We start from the raw sequence: 22,480 nt of genomic DNA, 5'->3' as shown, positions 1-22,480 counted from the left end.
TTAGTCCTGCTTTAGTCCTGGTTTAGACCTGCTTTAGTCCTGCTTTAGTCCTGCTTTAGTCCTGCTTTAGTCCTGGTTTAGACCTGCTTTAGACCTGCTTTAGTCCTGCTTTAGTCCTGCTTTAGTCCTGGTTTAGACCTGCTTTAGACCTGCTTTAGTCCTGCTTTAGTCCTGCTTTAGTCCTGCTTTAGTCCTGGTTTAGACCTGCTTTAGTCCTGCTTTAGACCTGCTTTAGTCCTGCTTTAGTCCTGCTTTAGACCTGCTTTAGACCTGCTTTAGTCCTGCTTTAGTCCTGCTTTAGTCCTGCTTTAGTCCTGGTTTAGACCTGCTTTAGTCCTGCTTTAGTCCTGCTTTAGACCTGCTTTAGACCTGCTTTAGTCCTGCTTTAGTCCTGCTTTAGTCCTGCTTTAGTCCTGGTTTAGACCTGCTTTAGTCCTGCTTTAGTCCTGCTTTGGTCCTGCTTTAGTCCTGCTTTAGTCCTGGTTTAGACCTGTTTAGTTCTGCTTTAGTCCTGCTTTAGTCCTGGTTTAGTCCTGCTTTAGTCCTGGTTTAGACCTGCTTTAGTCCTGCTTTAGTCCTGCTTTAGTCCTGCTTTAGTCCTGGTTTAGACCTGCTTTAGACCTGCTTTAGTCCTGGTTTAGTCCTGCTTTAGTCCTGGTTTAGACCTGCTTTAGACCTGCTTTAGTCCTGCTTTAGTCCTGCTTTAGTCCTGCTTTAGTCCTGGTTTAGACCTGCTTTAGACCTGCTTTAGTCCTGCTTTAGTCCTGCTTTAGTCCTGCTTTAGTCCTGGTTTACCCCTGCTGGTGCGTGTCAGCATTTCTCGTATAACAGCAGGAGTTTCTTGTCACTTGAGGTGTCGTTTCCTTCAGCGTGACGTTTAAAGCCGCGTGTTGCAGCTGGAAATAGTCTCTACAATCGGCCCTTGTAAATCGGCCCCTGTGCGCTGGAAGTGGCAGTTTCTCTTGCACTTCCACGTTCTTTGTTCCTCAAGACGGAGTGTGGCTGATGACTTTCCTCTTTCTGACCGAGACCAAGTCGTAAAAAGGGTCTTTGGTGATGCTCGCCCTGTGAAGACGGAAATAACACATTTAATAATAGCAATAACGCTCTGTAACAACTTATGCATTTACTTTACTGTACATAGTATATACAGTCTTAACCGGAATACACGTACATAGTATATACAGTCTTAACCGGAATACACGTACATAGTATATACAGTCTTAACCGGAATACACGTACATAGTATATACAGTCTTAACCGGAATACACGTACATAGTATATACAGTCCTAACCGGAATACACGTACATAGTATATACAGTCTTAACCGGAATACACGTACATAGTATATACAGTCCTAACCGGAATACACGTACATAGTATATACAGTCCTAACCGGAATACACGTACATAGTATATACAGTCTTAACCGGAATACACGTACATAGTATATACAGTCCTAACCGGAATACACGTACATAGTATATACAGTCTTAACCGGAATACACGTACATAGTATATACAGTCTTAACCGGAATACACGTACATAGTATATACAGTCCTAACCGGAATACACGTACATAGTATATACAGTCCTAACCGGAATACACGTAAGGCAAGACAAGGCAAGTTTATTTGTAGAGCACATTTCATACACAAGGCAATTCAAAGTGCTTCACACAACAGGAAAAATGCATTAAAATCACAAAGAAATTACAGAAATATAATAAAATTAACTAAATAAAAAATTATCAATCCAACTGATTTTCTAAACTAATAAAATCACAAACAAAAGAGAAGAGTGCAAAGATAAAAAATAACTACAATAAAATTAACAAAATTAAAAATTATCAATCCAACTGATTTTCTAAACTAATAAAATCACAAACAAAAGAGAAGAGTGCAAAGAAAAAATCCTTTCAGTCATATGCGCAGCTAAACAAAACTGTTTTTAGCTTAGATTTGAACATTTTCAGAGTAGAACCTGTCTCATATCTTCAGGAAGAATGTTCCAGATTTTAGCTGCATAAAACTGAAACGCAGATTCCCCATGTTTTGTCCTGACTCTGGCACCAGCAGGAGACCGGTCCCTGAGGTCCTCAGAGTCCGAGATGGTTCATATGGCACTAACATATCCAAGATGTACTTTGGTGCTAGGCCATGGAGAGACTTGTACACAAGCAGAGCTGCTTTAAAGTCTATTCTCTGAGCCACAGGGAGCCAGTGCAGAGACCTGAGAACAGGACTAATGTGATCATACTTCCTGGTTCTAGTCAGGACCCGAGCAGCAGCGTTCTGGATGTACTGCAGCTGTTTTACAGCTCGTTTGGAGAGGCCAGTGAGCAGGCCGTTACAGTAGTCTAATTTACTGGAGACAAACGCGTGGACAAGTCTCTCTAAATCTGGTTTTGACAGTATATTTTTGATTTTGGCAATGTTTTTTAGATGGTAAAAAGCTGCTGATGTTATTGATTTGACGTGGCTATTAAAGTTCAAGTCTGAGTCCATTATTACCCCCAGATTTCTAATTTGGTTTGTAGGTTTTAGAGCGAGAATCTGGAGGTGACCGCTAACACTTTCTCCTTGTTTCTGTGGGCCAAAAACGATTATTTCAGTCTTGTCTGAGTTCAGCTGGAGAAAGTTGTTTTGCATCCACAAACTGATCTGTTGGATGCAGTGACAGAGTGAATCTACTGGTCCATAGTCACCTGCCGATAGTGAAACATAGATCTGAGTGTCGTCTGCATAATTGTGATAGGACACATTTTCACTGCGTATCAACTGACCTAACGGCAGCATGTAGAGGTTGAACAGAAGGGGACCCAGGACTGACCCTTGGGGCACTCCACAGGTCAGGGTCATGTGGTCTGAGACACAGCTACCAATTTCAACAAAGTACTTCCTGTCTTCCAGATAGGACCTTAACCAGTTTAGGGCAGTGCCAGAGATGCCCACCCAGTCCTCTAGTCTCTGTAAGAGGATCCCATGATCGACGGTGTCAAAAGCAGCACTCAGATCTAACAGAATTAAGACTGAGGCTTTGCCCGTGTCAGTGTTCAGGCGGATGTCATTTGTCACCTTGACAAGAGCAGTCTCAGTGCTGTGATGAGGTCTAAAACCTGACTGAAAAACATCAAATGAGTTGTTTATTAAGAGGAAATCTGTGAGCTGTTGGTAAACAACCTTTTCAAGGAATTTGCCCCAAAATGGTAGATTAGAGATGGGCCGGTAATGACTCAGTACTGTGGCATCAAGACTGCTCTTCTTTAGGAGAGGCTTTATGACCGCAGTTTTCAAAGACATTGGGAATGTTCCAGATTGAAGCGACATGTTAACTATGTGAGTGAATGGTGCTAACAAACTGTTCAGCACAGACTTTAGAAATCTGGTGGGTAATACATCAAGGCAGCATGTAGATGAACTCAGACTGGTGATGATCTCATGGACAGTTTTGTCAGTTACTGGTGCAAAGTGAGTTAGCTCTAAGTGTCTTGGTGGTTTTAGGGTAATTTTTTGCAATGTGGGATTTATAGCATTTTTAATGCCCTGAACTTTGTCATTAAAGAATAATGCAAACTCATTACACTTGGATGTGGAAATGAGTTCTAACGGCAGCTGAGCTGGAGGTTTTGTTAATCTGTTTACTATGGCAAACAGGACACGCGAGTTGTTACTGCAGCTTCCAATTATTTCAGAAAAATATCTTTCCCTAGTTCTACATAAGATTAGGTTGTACATGTTCAGCTTTTCTTTGTAAATCTCTTTTTGAACCTGGAGCTTTGACTTGCGCCATTTCCGTTCAGCCCTGCGGCACTCCCTTTTCTGTGCCCTGACCGAATCATCATTTCTCCACGGCGCCTTCTGCTTATTTTTAACCATTTTAGCCTTTATAGGGGCGATGGTGTCCAGAACATTCAAAACACTAGATGTAACAGAGTTCAACAAATCATTTACATTAGAACATGAGACATTTTCAAAGTTTATCATTTCCATAAACAGTGCACCTGTGCCATCACTTATGTGTCTCCTCTGAACAACTGCAGGACCAACCGGAGGTTTGGGAGAAACAGACAGGTCAAAGAAGACACAGAAATGATCAGACAGAGCAACATCGATCACATTAACATTTGAAATATTTACCCCCTTTGTAATTATGAGATCTAGAGTGTGTCCTTTGCTGTGGGTGGGGCCTCTCACATGCTGAGTAAGACTGAAGGTTTCAAGGACAGCATCAAACTCTTTAGCGTTTCTGTCACAAATATTATCAACATGCACATTGAAAATCACCTGTAATGACCAAACCATCAAAGTCTGTGCATATGACTGAAAGCATCTCAGTAAAATCATCAACAAACTTTGGCAGTGCTGGGGAGGCTTGTATAAAACAATGAAGAGAATGGATGGAGACCGTTTTAGCTCCATTTTAAAGGATACATAATCAAATGATGAAAACACCCCAAAAGACAACCTGCGGGTAATTATTTCATCTCTAAAGACAGCACAGACTCCACCCCCTTTATTGTTTTCTCGTGTTTCAGATTCAAACTTAAAGTTGGGTGGAGCAGATTCTATCAGAACTACATTTCCTGTGTTTTTGTCAAGCCATGTTTCAGTTAAAAACATAAAATCAAGATTATAAGAAGAAATAAAATTATTAATTAAGAGAGATTTGTTACATAAGGATCTGACATTTAGCACAGCAAGTTTCAGACTAGTTTCAGTGAGACTGGGCTTTATCTTTTCACAGGGAATATGAATCACATTTCTCAGATTGGGCCTGACTCGCATTTTGTTTTTCCATCTGTGTGATGATGTGACTACAGAAATAGCACTAGGGGGGGCTCTTTTTACATAGGGCCCCGGGTTGGTTTGATTTTTAATGTGACAATAAGTCCCGGCAACGCTGAGACCCAGTGCATCCTAGCTATGGGAGATACCAGGTGAAAGGCGAGGTTGGATGGGTGGTGTGGCTTTTGTAGCCAAGGAGAGTTTGGGACCAGGTGAGAGGCGAGGGGGGATGGGTGGTGGGGCTTTTGTTGGTGTAGTCGGCTTGTGCAGGGAAGACATAGCCCTTGCTATATTGGGCGTGAGTGGAGCCATCTTAATGCCTGATTTGATCAGACTTTCAAAATGGCTGGGAAGGCCCATGGGTGAGAGTGGAGATGAGAAGGAGAATGATGAATCTTTAGTGGGAGTAGATGTTGCAGGGGGAACCCAGGGCTGGTGTGAAGGCAGGGGCGATGACAGGGATGTTGTTGGGCTTGTCACAGATGGGTCCAAGGCCTTTGAAGATTGTTCCTTTGCTGGAGGCGGTGGAGGTGAATGCGGAGCAGCTGGAGCTGAATCCTTTGCTGGTGGTGGTGGAGCAGCTGCTGATGAATCCTTTGGTGGAGGCTGAGGTTGTGGTGCTTTTGATGTTGAAACATTGGCTCGGTCTCTGGCTGATGGAGCAGGAATTCTTATCTCATTCCTCTCTTGTCTAACTATCTGCTCAGGACCCTGTCCAGGCCCAGTCCAATGCCTCAGAGCGTGGAGCAGGTTCTCTGTCAGCACCCTCACTCCACCTCTGCATAGGTGGGGGCCATTTCTCTTAAACAGGTCCTCTCGTTTCCAGAATAGATAGAAGTTCTCAATGTAGTGTAGTCCTCTCGGGGAACACTCTTTGGACAGCCATGTGTTCAGCTGAAGAAGCCGGCTAAACTTGTTTATCCTCCTGTCGATGTTTGGAAGAGGTCCACTGATGAATGTTTTGATTTCCATTTTATCAAGCACGTCGAATAACTTCAAGAAGTCTTTTTTCAAAACTTCAGTCTGTTCCCGCCGCATGTCCACTGCACCCACTTGCACAATCAGCTGTTTAGCTCCTCCATGCTTAGCCATAATATTTGGAAGGAGTGACGTTATCTCAGAAACAGTGGCGCTTGGAAAAGAATGTGTGTTTATCTTTTCATGCGTCACGTGACTTATCGCGCCGTCCCCAACTAAAACAATCTTCGTGACCTTGGCTCCTGGCACAGATCCTCCTCGCTGTATTTTGGCCACGTCATCTTTTCTTTTTTCATTTAATTCCATCTCTGAAAGTGGTAAAAATCTGTTGGTGAGCTGTATTTTAGGTGACTTCACGTTATCTTTGTATCGTTTAGGCTTTGCTCCAAGTTTGTTCCAAGAAACAGCCTGGTCTTTCTGGTTTTTAGACAGTTTCGGAAACGACACAGAGTCACTGCGGTTTAGGTTGAAAGTAGCAGTTTTTCTTGTAAAAAGTGTGCTCTTCTTACCGTCGGTTGACACAGGAATGGTATCGTGAAGAACTTTTTCAGATTCCAAACAAATATCCGTGTTTTCAGCTCATTCAGTCTTTCTCCCTTCTTCTCCCGGACATGTCGCTGGCGTCAGATATGTCGTTAAAACTGGAAAAATGTTCTTAAAATCCGTGATTTACTTGAAAGTCTAAAGCAAAAATGTTTGGAAGACAAAAACTGATTAAAAAGCAAAATAAATAAGGAAAGCAGCGATAGCAAGCGGAGCGAGCAAAAAAGCGTGTGCACTCTTCGGAAGCAGAGGTAGTACATAGTATATACAGTCCTAACCGGAATACACGTACATAGTATATACAGTCCTAACCAGAATACACGTACATAGTATATACAGTCCTAACCGGAATACATGTACATAGTATATACAGTCTTAACCGGAATACACGTACATAGTATATACAGTCCTAACCGGAATACACGTACATAGTATATACAGTCCTAACCGGAATACACGTACATAGTATATACAGTCCTAACCGGAATACACGTACATAGTATATACAGTCTTAACCGGAATACACGTACATAGTATATACAGTCCTAACCGGAATACACGTACATAGTATATACAGTCTTAACCGGAATACACGTACATAGTATATACAGTCTTAACCGGAATACACGTACATAGTATATACAGTCCTAACCGGAATACACGTACATAGTATATACAGTCCTAACCGGAATACACGTACATAGTATATACAGTCTTAACCGGAATACACGTACATAGTATATACAGTCCTAACCGGAATACACGTACATAGTATATACAGTCCTAACCGGAATACACGTACATAGTATATACAGTCTTAACCGGAATACACGTACATAGTATATACAGTCCTAACCGGAATACACGTACATAGTATATACAGTCTTAACCGGAATACACGTACATAGTATATACAGTCTTAACCGGAATACACGTACATAGTATATACAGTCCTAACCGGAATACACGTACATAGTATATACAGTCTTAACCGGAATACACGTACATAGTATATACAGTCTTAACCGGAATACACGTACATAGTATATACAGTCTTAACCAGAATACACTTACATAGTATATACAGTCCTAACCGGAATACACGTACATAGTATATACAGTCCTAACCGGAATACACGTACATAGTATATACAGTCCTAACCGGAATACACGTACATAGTATATACAGTCCTAACCGGAATACACGTACATAGTATATACAGTCCTAACCGGAATACACGTACATAGTATATACAGTCCTAACCGGAATACACGTACATAGTATATACAGTCCTATACACGTTAAGAGCGTTACACATGACGGACACATGTTCAATAGCATTAATAAAACAAAGATTCAGGCTTCGTCACATGGACATTAAGGATTAATCGGGAAGAAATAAAGCAGTTTTCCGATAAATGGATTAAAAAGTGGTTAATGGGAAAATCAGACACAATTGCGTAACAGTGTTGTTGCTATTTATATTTTAAACAGAATTACTTCCTGTGTGTCACGGGGCTCTCTAAATGTTGGGGCGGAATTATGGTTCTAGTCTCTGTGCTTAAATAAACTACTCAATAGTCAAACCCCTTAATTACATAGTTATAAGCCTTTAATTAGTGTATCGTGAATGAAGTTCATGCTTTATTGAGGCTAATTAAAGTGTAACTATTATAAAGTGGCAGCTGCACGATTGTGGTCTCAACTCAAATTAAAGGATGTAAGATTTAGACTTCAATATTCATAAACTTGACCGTTCTGTGTCTCCAGAGACGAGGCAAACATGTTCAAATCAAATAGAGCTTTTACTGAGAACAATTAAAATGCTGATTCGTTCTTAATTACATAAACATTGGACAGGTCGGAAAATGTTTTTTATTGTAATTTGCCAGTTTCTACACACCACACACGACATCTTTAAAAAAAAAAACAAGGCATTAATTTGTAAAAGCGAATATATTTCTTGTTTATAAATCCATGTATAATTCTCTCGACTTTCCCAGTTCCTGAATATTGATTTGTTTGGAGCATTTTGTTCTCGTTTCAACATAATTTCTTCCTCCAGCCAAATTCCCTTAATAATAATAATAATAATAACATTAATAATAATCAGTGGTGAATATGAGCCGTGTGTGAATGCCGAGCGGGGGAGTTGAATAACAAGAAGAACATTCACATTGATGTCGATGAAAGCCGCGCATATTTCTCCATCATCAATTTATGATTAGTCGATCTCTTTATCTCATCGTCACTTTGCACAAAAGGAACAGTTTAAACCTTGAAGAATGAACCAAAAGTGCACTCTGTTTTTTTTTGACATTGCAGCTGCTTTTATTGCTCAAAAATACCCCCAAAAAATGTGTATTACTGTGAACGTGCTCGGCTGTCCACAGACCTGGCTTGTAACGTGGCCCTGGTATCGCTCGTCTCCATGTAGAAAATTTCGTTTGATACAATAGTGTGAAAAATTCCAGGCAAAGTCATGGTTTTAGTAATTGAGAAGTTTTGACTTCCATTAAAAAGACGTTTTCAATCGGATGGAAATGACAAATTGAAGATTGCGTGACGAGTGTAATACCGCGCCTGTCCACACGGAGACAAAACACGACACAAAGTTCAACGTCTTCTGTGTCGTCGTTAACAGAGACAATCTCAAACAAATCATGATAAAGTTCAACGTTTGTGGATTTTCTGCTTAGTTATTTCTTAAAAAAAAAAAAAAAAACGCGCATCTCCTCTAGAGTTACCCTCAATCTGCACACAGAGCGCTGATTGGTTCAGCCCAAAGGGGAGGAGTTATAACTGAAACCCGCCCTGTCCTTGCGGACAAGTCTGACAGTTCTATTGAGGTCCGGCCACCTCCACCTCAGAGCTGGCTAGTGCCTCATTAGCGTTTGACTGGTTTGTTTTGGGCAAAGGCCGCATGAGGCTGTTGTAGACTGAGGGGAGGTTGTATCTCAGACCAACCGTTTCGATTTAAAGACGGGTTTTCTTTCTTAATCAGAATCGTGACGACCTTTGAAACACTCAAGAACATCTCCATGGAGACGAGATTATTATAGATGAAGTCAAAATTATGTTTTTTTCCCCCCGATCCTTTGTCATTGAAAAACAAACAATCCACACTAGAAATTCCAAATCGCTGCTTATTTTTTGTCACAAAGATTTAAAACCATCAGCCTTTTTACCCGATGTCAGTCAATCGTCAAAATAGTCATGAAGTCATTCGAGCGCCTGGCCCTCCCCCACCTCAAGTCCCTCAACTCCCCCCTGCAGGACCTCCTGCAGGACCCCCTGCAGTTTGCCTACAGAACCAACAGGTCTGGCACTCCTCTTCACCCTGCAGCATCTGGACTCCCCGGGAACCTACGTCAGGATCCTGTTTGTGGACTTCAGCTCTGCATTCAACACCATCTCCCTGCTCTGCTCCAGGACAAGCTCTCCCAATGTGCCTGACTGACAGGGGGAGCACTGACTCCACCTGCAGGTGGAGCACTGACTTCCTGATGGATCGGAGGCAGTGCGTCCGGCTGGGAAAGAATGTCTCAGACACACGGACTATCAGCACAGGGGCTCCACAGGGCTGTGTACTTTCTCCCCTGCTCTTTTCCCTGTACACAAACTGCTGCACCTCCAGCCACGACTCTGTAAAACTGAAGTTTACGGACGACACCACCCTCATCGCCATGACGACACCACCCTCATCGCCATGACGACACCATCCTCATCAGGCTCATCTCGGACGGGGATGAGTCTGTCTACAGGAGTGAGGTGGAGCGGCTGGTGTCCTGGTGCAGCGGTGTGTGTGTGTGTGTGCGTGTGTGTGTGTGCGTGTGTGTGTGTGTGTGCGTGTGTGTGTCTCTGTGTGTGTGTGTGTCTCTGTGTGTGTGTGTGTCTCTGTGTGTGTGTGTGTCTCTGTGTGTGTGTGTGTGTGTCTCTGTGTGTGTGTGTGTGCGTGCGTGTGTGTGTCTCTGTGTGTGTGTGTGTCTCTGTGTGTGTGTGTGTGTGCGTGCGTGTGTGTGTCTCTGTGTGTGTGTGTGTCTCTGTGTGTGTGTGTGTGTGCGTGCGTGTGTGTGTGTGCCTCTGTGTGTGTGTGTGTGTGTGTGTCTCTGTGTGTGTGTGTGTCTGTGTGTGTGTGTGTGTGTCTCTCTGTGTGTGTGTGTGTGTCTCTGTGTGTGTGTGTGTGTCTCTGTGTGTGTGTGTGCGTGCGTGCGTGTGTCTGTGTCTGTGTGTGTGTGTGTGTCTCTCTGTGTGTGTGTGTGTCTCTGTGTGTGTGTGTGTGTGTGTGTGCGTGCGTGCGTGTGTGCGTGTGTGTGTGTGTGTGCGTGCGTCTGTGTGTGTGTGTGTGTGCGTGCGTGCGTCTGTGTGTGTGTGTGTGTGTGTCTGTGTCTGTGTGTGTGTGTGTGCGTGCGTCTGTGTGTGTGTGTGTGTCTGTGTCTGTGTGTGTGTGTGTGTGTCTGTGTGTGTGTGTGTGTGTGTGTGTCTCTGACCTGATGGCTCTGACCCAGTCCTGCCTCTCGTCGGCGCTGGAGGCGCTCAGCTTGTACGACTGGTGTTTGCCCTGCACCACGCGGCCCCTGTGCTCCATCTTACACGCCTTCACCTTCTGAGCCTTGGGACTGAACAGCTCCAGGCAAAACTGTGGGAAAAACACACACACACACACCGATTGTCCGTCGTGTTTGTGTATTTATGGTTGAAGAGTGTCCAGTGGAGCGCTTTTTGTTTCTTTTTGCGGTTGGGTTCGCACAAGCTTGAGCCTTTTGTTGCTGTTTTGATTTGTTTAATTGTCCGTCAAATGGGCTAAGACAGTGAATAAATGAAATGAAACGAGAAAAGCTTGTACGTTTTGTCTTATATAATTACATTTGGCAGCAATTTTGTCAATCCAATCCAACTTTATTTTTCGATTGCACTTAAAAAAACAACGGTGCAGTACACAACAGTAATTCAAAGAAGGAAAAAAAAACAAAAAGGAAAAAATTAGACACAGAAATGCAAAAAAATATGAAAAATAAAAATACACTGTACACTATAAAAGTCAACATTTCAATGAAAAGCCGTAAATAGCGTAAAACGGATACTTTGAAGACGTACAACTACAGTAGGTGGCGGTAATGTAACACTTTAAGAAGAAGAAGACGAAGAACAAGACGAAGAAGAAGAAGACGAAGAAGAGGAAGAGGTAAGACGTACAGCTGCAGTAGGTGGCGGTAATGTAACACTTTATGGATACCAACCGCCATAAAACGGCGGCGAAGACGGCGACAAAGACAACGAAGAAGAAGGCGACAAAGAAGAAGCTGACTCAAAAAGCAGAAAGTGTCCACAGTCCACGGTCCACAGATAATATGGATTAAAAACAAATCAAAGGGTTTTAAAATCAACTCGATTACGAGACAGGAAGTCAGCGCAGAGACTTTAAAACAGGTCTGATGTCATCCCGTCTTTTTGAGGCGAGCGGCCGCGTTCTGTACAAGACATTTGGTTTAGACCGACATAACGTGCAATAATATAGGCGGTTTGTGATGAGAGCGTGGATTAAAATGTCAAAGCGATGTCGTGAAAGAAAAGGTTTAACTTTAGCGAGATGACGAGTCTGCTCCGGGATCAGTGTTTCCGACCGTTAGTGTTTCGACTAAATAATGAGTCGAAGTTTTAGTCAAGATTTGGTCAAATAGTTGTTTTTAGTTGTAGTTTTAGTCAGCGGAAACCATACTATAGTGATATAATAAACACATGTTGGTGTACGGTCTGGTCTGGGGCTCGGCGATTGAAATGATTGTGTTTAGTTTGTTAAAAATCTAAAAAAAAGAGAAAAATCTGTGTTTTCTGTCGCAGCGTTAGTCACTACTTATTCCTTATTTGATTCCTATTCAGTTAAAAGCAGCAAAAAAACGTGACGCGGACAAAAACGACTGCATTAACTCATGGCACTGTGCACCTGATTATGAGATGAACTTTGGAATTTGTTCAGAAAAGCAGCGTCGAAATAGCGAAAAACGTCAGACAAGCTGCTCAGAAGTGGCATCTGCGGCGAGCGTTTTTACCGGTTTGCTGGAGTCCTGCAGCTCTCGAACGCACAGATTCTCCAGCGGGATGATGCCGATCGGGTCTTTGTCCTGCAGGAAGTAGAAATCGAACTTTAACTCGATTGTAGATCTGAGCCTAAGTGAACACAAGCGAAGGTAGAGCCGCAAAACGGGTTCAAAAATACACTTAAAACAAGGTTGAACACTCCTTATTTAAAGCACGTATTCACTTTCAGATGTTTTTTCCAGCGTTGTCATTTTGCTAAAACGTTTATCATAATTTTCTGAAAAGTCTCACAAAAAAGAAGTTTATCATTTGCGTTCCGACCGGGACTCCCTAAAAGGTTCAGCATTTCGTTTCGAAGGGCGGAGTTTTGCATTCAAATTCGTCGTTTTTGGAAAGGATTATTTTGGACGATATGTTATTTCACAATTGGGTTAAAGGTCCCATATCATGCAAAATCGACTTTTCAGAGCTTTTAACCGTCTTACAGTGCTATTGGTGCCCAATGTGTTTTTTTTTATTGATTCTATCAGTCTTTAGCGAGAGAACAGTCTCTATCCTTCCCCTCGGATGAGCAGACGAACTGGGATGAGTCAGGTAAACTATAAAACGGGAAAAATAGCATAATATAAGATCTTTAATGGAGGGTTTATATTTAAGCACAGAACCTGGAGCCATAATCCTGCCACAACATTTAGACATACAGGAAGTAATTCTGTTTAAAAAACACACGCAGGTAAAACACACACGCAGGTAAAACACACGCAGGTAAAACACACGCATAATAAATAAGAACTAATACAGAACAAAACCAGAACTAAACAGGAACTAAACCAGAACTAAATAGGAACTAAAACAGAACTAAACCAGAACTAAATAAGAACTAAACGAGAACTAAACAAGGACTAAACCAGAACTAAACAAGGACTAAACCAGAGCTAAATAACAACTAAACCAGAACTAAACAAGGACAAAACCAGAACTAAACAAGGACTAAACCAGAGCTAAACAACAACTAAACCAGAACTAAACAAGGACAAAACCAGAACTAAACAAGGACTAAACCAGAGCTAAATAACAACTAAACCAGAACTAAACAAGGACAAAACCAGAACTAAACAAGGACTAAACCAGAGCTAAACCAGGCTCAAGATACAAGAACTAGATTAAACCAGGACTTAACTAGAACTAAACAGGAACTAAATAAGAACTAAACCAGGACTACACCAGAACTAAACCAGGACTAAATAAGAACTAAACAAGGTCTAAACCAGGACTAAACCAGAACTAAATAAGTATTAAACCAGAAATAAAAAGTATCCACAATAAACATGTACTAAAGTAAAGTACAGTAGATACATGTTACTGCTGAATCTTACTGTTGTGTATTTGAAGTAGTACAAGCAGCTGTCGGTCAGAATGAACCAGCGCCGCTTCCACGTTTTGACCCGCCCACCTGAAAACACACACAGGTAAAACACACGCAGGTAAAACAAACGCAGGTAAAACACACACAGGTAAAACACACACAGGTAAAAGACACGCAGGTAAAACACACGCAGGTATAACACACGCAGGTAAAACACACACGCAGGTAAAACACACGCAGGTAAAACACACGCAGGTAAAACACACGCAGGTAAAACACACACGCAGGTAAAACACACGCAGGTAAAACACACACAGGTAAAAGACACGCAGGTAAAACACACGCAGGTAAAACACACGCAGGTATAACACACGCAGGTAAAACACACACGCAGGTAAAACACACGCAGGTATAACACACGCAGGTAAAAGACACGCAGGTAAAACACACGCAGGTAAAACACACGCAGGTAAAACACACGCAGGTATAACACACGCAGGTAAAACACACACGCAGGTAAAACACACGCAGGTAAAACACACGCAGGTAAAACACACGCAGGTAAAACACACACGCAGGTATAACACACGCAGGTAAAACACACGCAGGTAAAACACACGCAGGTATAACACACGCAGGTAAAACACACGCAGGTATAACACACGCAGGTATAACACACGCAGGTAAAAGACACGCAGGTAAAACACACGCAGGTAAAACACACGCAGGTAAAACACACACGCAGGTAAAACACACGCAGGTAAAACACACGCAGGTAAAAGACACGCAGGTAAAACACACGCAGGTAAAACACACGCAGGTATAACACACGCAGGTAAAACACACGCAGGTAAAACACACACGCAGGTAAAACACACGCAGGTAAAACACACGCAGGTAAAACACACGCAGGTAAAACACACACGCAGGTAAAACACACGCAGGTATAACACACGCAGGTAAAACACACACGCAGGTATAACACACGCAGATAAAACACACGCAGGTAAAACACACGCAGGTAAAACACACGCAGGTAAAACACACGAAGGTAAAACACACGCAGGTATAACACACGCAGGTATAACACACGCAGGTAAAACACACGCAGGTAAAACACACGCAGGTAAAACACACACGCAGGTAAAACACACGCAGGTAAAACACGCGCAGGTATAACACACGCAGGTAAAAGACACGCAGGTAAAACACACGCAGGTAAAACACACGCAGGTAAAACACACACGCAGGTAAAACACACGCAGGTAAAACACACGCAGGTAAAACACACGCAGGTAAAACACATACGCAGGTAAAACACACGCAGGTATAACACACGCAGGTAAAACACACACGCAGGTATAACACACGCAGATAAAACACACGCAGGTAAAACACACGCAGGTAAAACACACGCAGGTATAACACACGCAGGTATAACACACGCAGGTAAAACACACGCAGGTAAAACACACGCAGGTAAAACACACACGCAGGTAAAACACACGCAGGTAAAACACACGCAGGTAAAACACACGCAGGTATAACACACGCAGGTATAACACACGCAGGTAAAACACACGCAGGTAAAACACACGCAGGTAAAACACACACGCAGGTAAAACACACGCAGGTAAAACACACGCAGGTAAAACACACGCAGGTAAAACACACGCAGGTAAAACACACATGCAGGTAAATCACACGCAGGTAAAACACACGCAGGTAAAACACACACGCAGGTAAAACACACGCAGGTAAAACACACGCAGGTAAAACACACACGCAGGTATAACACACGCAGGTAAAACACACGCAGGTAAAACACACGCAGGTAAAACATACGCAGGTAAAACACACACGCAGGTAAAACACACGCAGGTAAAACACACGCAGGTATAACACACGCAGGTAAAAGACACGCAGGTAAAACACACGCAGGTAAAACACACGCAGGTAAAACACACGCAGGTAAAACACACACGCAGGTAAAACACACGCAGGTAAAACACACGCAGGTAAAACACACGCAGGTAAAACACACACGCAGGTAAAACACACGCAGGTATAACACACGCAGGTAAAACACACACGCAGGTATAACACACGCAGATAAAACACACGCAGGTAAAAGACACGCAGGTAAAACACACGCAGGTAAAACACACGCAGGTAAAACACACACGCAGGTAAAACACACGCAGGTAAAACACACGCAGGTAAAACACATACGCAGGTAAAACACACGCAGGTAAAACACACGCAGGTATAACACACGCAGGTATAACACACGCAGGTAAAAGACACGCAGGTAAAACACACGCAGGTAAAACACACGCAGGTAAAACACACACGCAGGTAAAACACACGCAGGTAAAACACACGCAGTTAAAAGACACGCAGGTAAAACACACGCAGGTAAAACACACGCAGGTATAACACACGCAGGTAAAACACACGCAGGTAAAACACACACGCAGGTAAAACACACGCAGGTAAAACACACGCAGGTAAAACACACGCAGGTAAAACACACACGCAGGTAAAACACACGCAGGTATAACACACGCAGGTAAAACACACACGCAGGTATAACACACGCAGATAAAACACACGCAGGTAAAACACACGCAGGTAAAACACACGCAGGTAAAACACACACGCAGGTAAAACACACGCAGGTAAAACACACGCAGGTAAAACACACGCAGGTAAAACACACACGCAGGTAAAACACACGCAGGTATAACACACGCAGGTAAAACACACACGCAGGTATAACACACGCAGATAAAACACACGCAGGTAAAAGACACGCAGGTAAAACACACGCAGGTAAAACACACGCAGGTAAAACACACACGCAGGTAAAACACACGCAGGTAAAACACACGCAGGTAAAACACATACGCAGGTAAAACACACGCAGGTAAAACACACGCAGGTATAACACACGCAGGTATAACACACGCAGGTAAAAGACACGCAGGTAAAACACACGCAGGTAAAACACACGCAGGTAAAACACACACGCAGGTAAAACACACGCAGGTAAAACACACGCAGTTAAAAGACACGCAGGTAAAACACACGCAGGTAAAACACACGCAGGTATAACACACGCAGGTAAAACACACGCAGGTAAAACACACACGCAGGTAAAACACACGCAGGTAAAACACACGCAGTTAAAAGACACGCAGGTAAAACACACGCAGGTAAAACACACGCAGGTATAACACACGCAGGTAAAACACACACGCAGGTATAACACACGCAGATAAAACACACGCAGGTAAAAGACACGCAGGTAAAACACACGCAGGTAAAACACACGCAGGTAAAACACACACGCAGGTAAAACACACGCAGGTAAAACACACGCAGGTAAAACACATACGCAGGTAAAACACACGCAGGTAAAACACACGCAGGTATAACACACGCAGGTATAACACACGCAGGTAAAAGACACGCAGGTAAAACACACGCAGGTAAAACACACGCAGGTAAAACACACACGCAGGTAAAACACACGCAGGTAAAACACACGCAGTTAAAAGACACGCAGGTAAAACACACGCAGGTAAAACACACGCAGGTATAACACACGCAGGTAAAACACACGCAGGTAAAACACACACGCAGGTAAAACACACGCAGGTAAAACACACGCAGGTAAAACACACGCAGGTAAAACACACACGCAGGTAAAACACACGCAGGTATAACACACGCAGGTAAAACACACACGCAGGTATAACACACGCAGATAAAACACACGCAGGTAAAACACACGCAGGTAAAACACACGCAGGTAAAACACACGCAGGTAAAACACACGAAGGTAAAACACACGCAGGTATAACACACGCAGGTATAACACACGCAGGTAAAACACACGCAGGTAAAACACACGCAGGTAAAACACACACGCAGGTAAAACACACGCAGGTAAAACACGCGCAGGTAAAACACACGCAGGTAAAACACACGCAGGTAAAACACACACGCAGGTAAAACACACGCAGGTAAAACACACGCAGGTAAAACACACGCAGGTAAAACACACGCAGGTAAAACACACATGCAGGTAAATCACACGCAGGTAAAACACACGCAGGTAAAACACACACGCAGGTATAACACACGCAGGTAAAACACACGCAGGTAAAACACACGCAGGTAAAACACACGCAGGTAAAACACACACGCAGGTAAAACACACGCAGGTATAACACACGCAGGTAAAACACACACGCAGGTATAACACACGCAGGTAAAACACACGCAGGTAAAACACACGCAGGTAAAACATACGCAGGTAAAACACACACGCAGGTAAAACACACGCAGGTAAAACACACGCAGGTATAACACACGCAGGTAAAAGACACGCAGGTAAAACACACGCAGGTAAAACACACGCAGGTAAAACAGACGCAGGTAAAACACACACGCAGGTAAAACACACGCAGGTAAAACACACGCAGGTAAAACACACGCAGGTAAAACACACACGCAGGTAAAACACACGCAGGTATAACACACGCAGGTAAAACACACACGCAGGTATAACACACGCAGATAAAACACACGCAGGTAAAAGACACGCAGGTAAAACACACGCAGGTAAAACACACGCAGGTAAAACACACACGCAGGTAAAACACACGCAGGTAAAACACACGCAGGTAAAACACATACGCAGGTAAAACACACGCAGGTATAACACACGCAGGTAAAACACACACGCAGGTAAAACACACGCAGGTATAACACACGCAGGTAAAAGACACGCAGGTAAAACACACGCAGGTAAAACACACGCAGGTAAAACACACACGCAGGTAAAACACACGCAGGTAAAACACACGCAGGTAAAACACAAGCGCAGGTAAAACACACACAGGTATAACACACGCAGGTAAAACACACACGCAGGTATAACACACGCAGATAAAACACACGCAGGTAAAAGACACGCAGGTAAAACACACGCAGGTAAAACACACGCAGGTAAAACACACACGCAGGTAAAACACACGCAGGTAAAACACACGCAGGTAAAACACACGCAGGTAAAACACATACGCAGGTAAAACACACGCAGGTATAACACACGCAGGTAAAACACACACGCAGGTATAACACAGGCAGATAAAACACACGCAGGTAAAACACACGCAGGTAAAACACACGCAGGTAAAACACACGCAGGTATAACACACGCAGGTATAACACACGCAGGTAAAACACACGCAGGTAAAACACACGCAGGTAAAACACACACGCAGGTAAAACACACGCAGGTATAACACACGCAGGTAAAACACACGCAGGTAAAACACACGCAGGTATAACACACGCAGGTAAAATACACGCAGGTAAAACACACGCAGGTAAAACACACGCAGGTAAAACACACACGCAGGTAAAACACACGCAGGTAAAACACACGCAGGTATAACACACGCAGGTAAAACACACGCAAGTAAAACACACGCAGGTAAAACACACACGCAGGTAAATCACACGCAGGTAAAACACACACGCAGATAAAACACACGCAGGTAAAACACACGCAGGTATAACACACGCAGGTAAAACACACGCAGGTATAACACACGCAGGTATAACACACGCAGGTAAAAGACACGCAGGTATAACACACGCAGGTATAACACACGCAGGAAAAACACACGCAGGTAAAACACACGCAGGTAAAACACACGCAGGTATAACACACGCAGGTAAAACACACGCTGGTAAAACACACGCAGGTATAACACACGCAGGTAAAACACACGCAGGTATAACACACACGCAGGTAAAACACACGCAGGTAAAACACACGCAGGTAAAACACACACGCAGGTATAACACACGCAGGTAAAACACACGCAGGTATAACACACGCAGGTAAAACACACGCAGGTATAACACACGCAGGTATAACACACGCAGGTAAAAGACACGCAGGTAAAACACACGCAGGTAAAACACACGCAGGTAAAACACACGCAGGTATAACACACGCAGATAAAACACACGCAGGTATAACACACGCAGGTAAAACACACGCAGGTAAAACACACGCAGGTAAAACACACGCAGGTAAAACATACGCAGGTAAAACACACACGCAGGTAAAACACACGCAGGTATAACACACGCAGGTAAAAGACACGCAGGTAAAACACACGCAGGTAAAACACACGCAGGTAAAACACACACGCAGGTAAAACACACGCAGGTAAAACACACGCAGGTAAAACACACACAGGTATAACACACGCAGGTAAAACACACACGCAGGTATAACACACGCAGATAAAACACACGCAGGTAAAAGACACGCAGGTAAAACACACGCAGGTAAAACACACGCAGGTAAAACACACACGCAGGTAAAACACACGCAGGTAAAACACACGCAGGTAAAACACACGCAGGTAAAACACATACGCAGGTAAAACACACGCAGGTATAACACACGCAGGTAAAACACACACGCAGGTATAACACACGCAGATAAAACACACGCAGGTAAAACACACGCAGGTAAAACACACGCAGGTAAAACACACGCAGGTATAACACACGCAGGTATAACACACGCAGGTAAAACACACGCAGGTAAAACACACGCAGGTAAAACACACACGCAGGTAAAACACACGCAGGTATAACACACGCAGGTAAAACACACGCAGGTAAAACACACGCAGGTATAACACACGCAGGTAAAATACACGCAGGTAAAACACACGCAGGTAAAAGACACGCAGGTATAACAAACGCAGGTATAACACACGCAGGTAAAACACACGCAGGTAAAACACACGCAGGTAAAACACACACGCAGGTAAAACACACGCAGGTAAAACACACGCAGGTAAAACACACGCAGGTAAAACACACACGCAGGTAAATCACACGCAGGTAAAACACACGCAGGTAAAACACACGCAGGTAAAACACACACGCAGGTATAACACACGCAGATAAAACACACGCAGGTATAACACACGCAGGTAAAACACACGCAGGTAAAACACACGCAGGTAAAACACACACGCAGGTAAATCACACGCAGGTAAAACACACGCAGGTATAACACACGCAGGTATAACACACGCAGGTAAAACACACGCAGGTAAAACACACGCAGGTAAAACACACGCAGGTAAAACACACGCAGGTAAAACACACGCAGGTATAACACACGCAGATAAAACACACGCAGGTATAACACACGCAGGTAAAACACACGCAGGTAAAACACACGCAGGTAAAACACACGCAGGTAAAACACACGCAGGTATAACACACGCAGATAAAACACACGCAGGTATAACACACGCAGGTAAAACACACGCAGGTAAAACACACGCAGGTAAAACACACACGCAGGTAAATCACACGCAGGTAAAACACGCAGGTATAACACACGCAGGTAAAAGACACGCAGGTAAAACACACGCAGGTAAAACACACGCAGGTAAAACACACGCAGGTAAAACACACGCAGGTATAACACACGCAGATAAAACACACGCAGGTAAAACACACGCAGGTAAAACATACGCAGGTAAAACACACACGCAGGTAAAACACACGCAGGTAAAACACACGCAGGTATAACACACGCAGGTAAAAGACACGCAGGTAAAACACACGCAGGTAAAACACACGCAGGTAAAACACACACGCAGGTAAAACACACGCAGGTAAAACACACGCAGGTAAAACACACACGCAGGTAAAACACACACAGGTATAACACACGCAGGTAAAACACACACGCAGGTATAACACACGCAGATAAAACACACGCAGGTAAAAGACACGCAGGTAAAACACACGCAGGTAAAACACACGCAGGTAAAACACACACGCAGGTAAAACACACGCAGGTAAAACACACGCAGGTAAAACACATACGCAGGTAAAACACACGCAGGTATAACACACGCAGGTAAAACACACACGCAGGTATAACACACGCAGATAAAACACACGCAGGTAAAACACACGCAGGTAAAACACACGCAGGTAAAACACACGCAGGTATAACACACGCAGGTATAACACACGCAGGTAAAACACACGCAGGTAAAACACACGCAGGTAAAACACACACGCAGGTAAAACACACGCAGGTAAAACACACGCAGGTAAAACACACGCAGGTAAAACACACGCAAGTAAAACAAACGCAGGTAAAACACACACGCAGGTAGATCACACGCAGGTAAAACACACGCAGGTATAACACACGCAGGTAAAAGACACGCAGGTAAAACACACGCAGGTAAAACACACACGCAGGTATAACACACGCAGGTAAAACACACGCAGGTAAAACACACGCAGGTAAAACACACACGCAGGTAAATCACACGCAGGTAAAACACACGCAGGTATAACACACGCAGGTAAAAGACACGCAGGTAAAACACACGCAGGTAAAACACACACGCAGGTATAACACAAGCAGGTAAAACACACGCAGGTAAAACACACGCAGGTATAACACACGCAGGTAAAATACACGCAGGTATAACACACGCAGGTATAACACACGCAGGTAAAAGACACGCAGGTAAAACACACGCAGGTAAAACACACGCAGGTAAAACACACGCATGTAAAACACACGCAGGTAAAACACATACGCAGGTAAAACACACGCAGGTATAACACACGCAGGTAAAACACACACGCAGGTAAAACACACGCAGGTAAAACACACGCAGG

General features: G+C 43.7%; 1 protein-coding gene across 2 annotated transcripts in view; it reads right to left on the bottom strand.

Annotated features, from left to right (window-relative positions):
* Positions 1-959: 959 nt before the first annotated feature.
* Positions 960-22,480, bottom strand: part of LOC140358183 (cytohesin-4-like) — a 58,959-nt gene continuing 37,438 nt past the window's right edge. For both annotated transcript variants that reach the window (XM_072442871.1, XM_072442870.1), the window contains 4 exons: positions 13,728-13,804; positions 12,363-12,434; positions 10,803-10,951; positions 960-1,065 (listed from right to left, as the gene is read on the bottom strand). In XM_072442871.1, coding sequence (XP_072298972.1) covers positions 987-1,065; positions 10,803-10,951; positions 12,363-12,434; positions 13,728-13,804 — 377 coding nt within the window. In that variant the 3' untranslated portion in view covers positions 960-986. The remainder of the gene's footprint in view (positions 1,066-10,802; positions 10,952-12,362; positions 12,435-13,727; positions 13,805-22,480) is intronic.

The sequence above is a fragment of the Eucyclogobius newberryi genome, unplaced genomic scaffold (genome assembly GCF_026437365.1).
Source record: "Eucyclogobius newberryi isolate DKJ021-1_F unplaced genomic scaffold, fEucNew1.0.hap1 SCAF_13, whole genome shotgun sequence".
NCBI lineage: Eukaryota > Metazoa > Chordata > Actinopteri > Gobiiformes > Gobiidae > Eucyclogobius > Eucyclogobius newberryi.
Note: the sequence above shows the minus strand (reverse complement) of the source record. Positions and strands in the feature narration are given on the sequence as shown.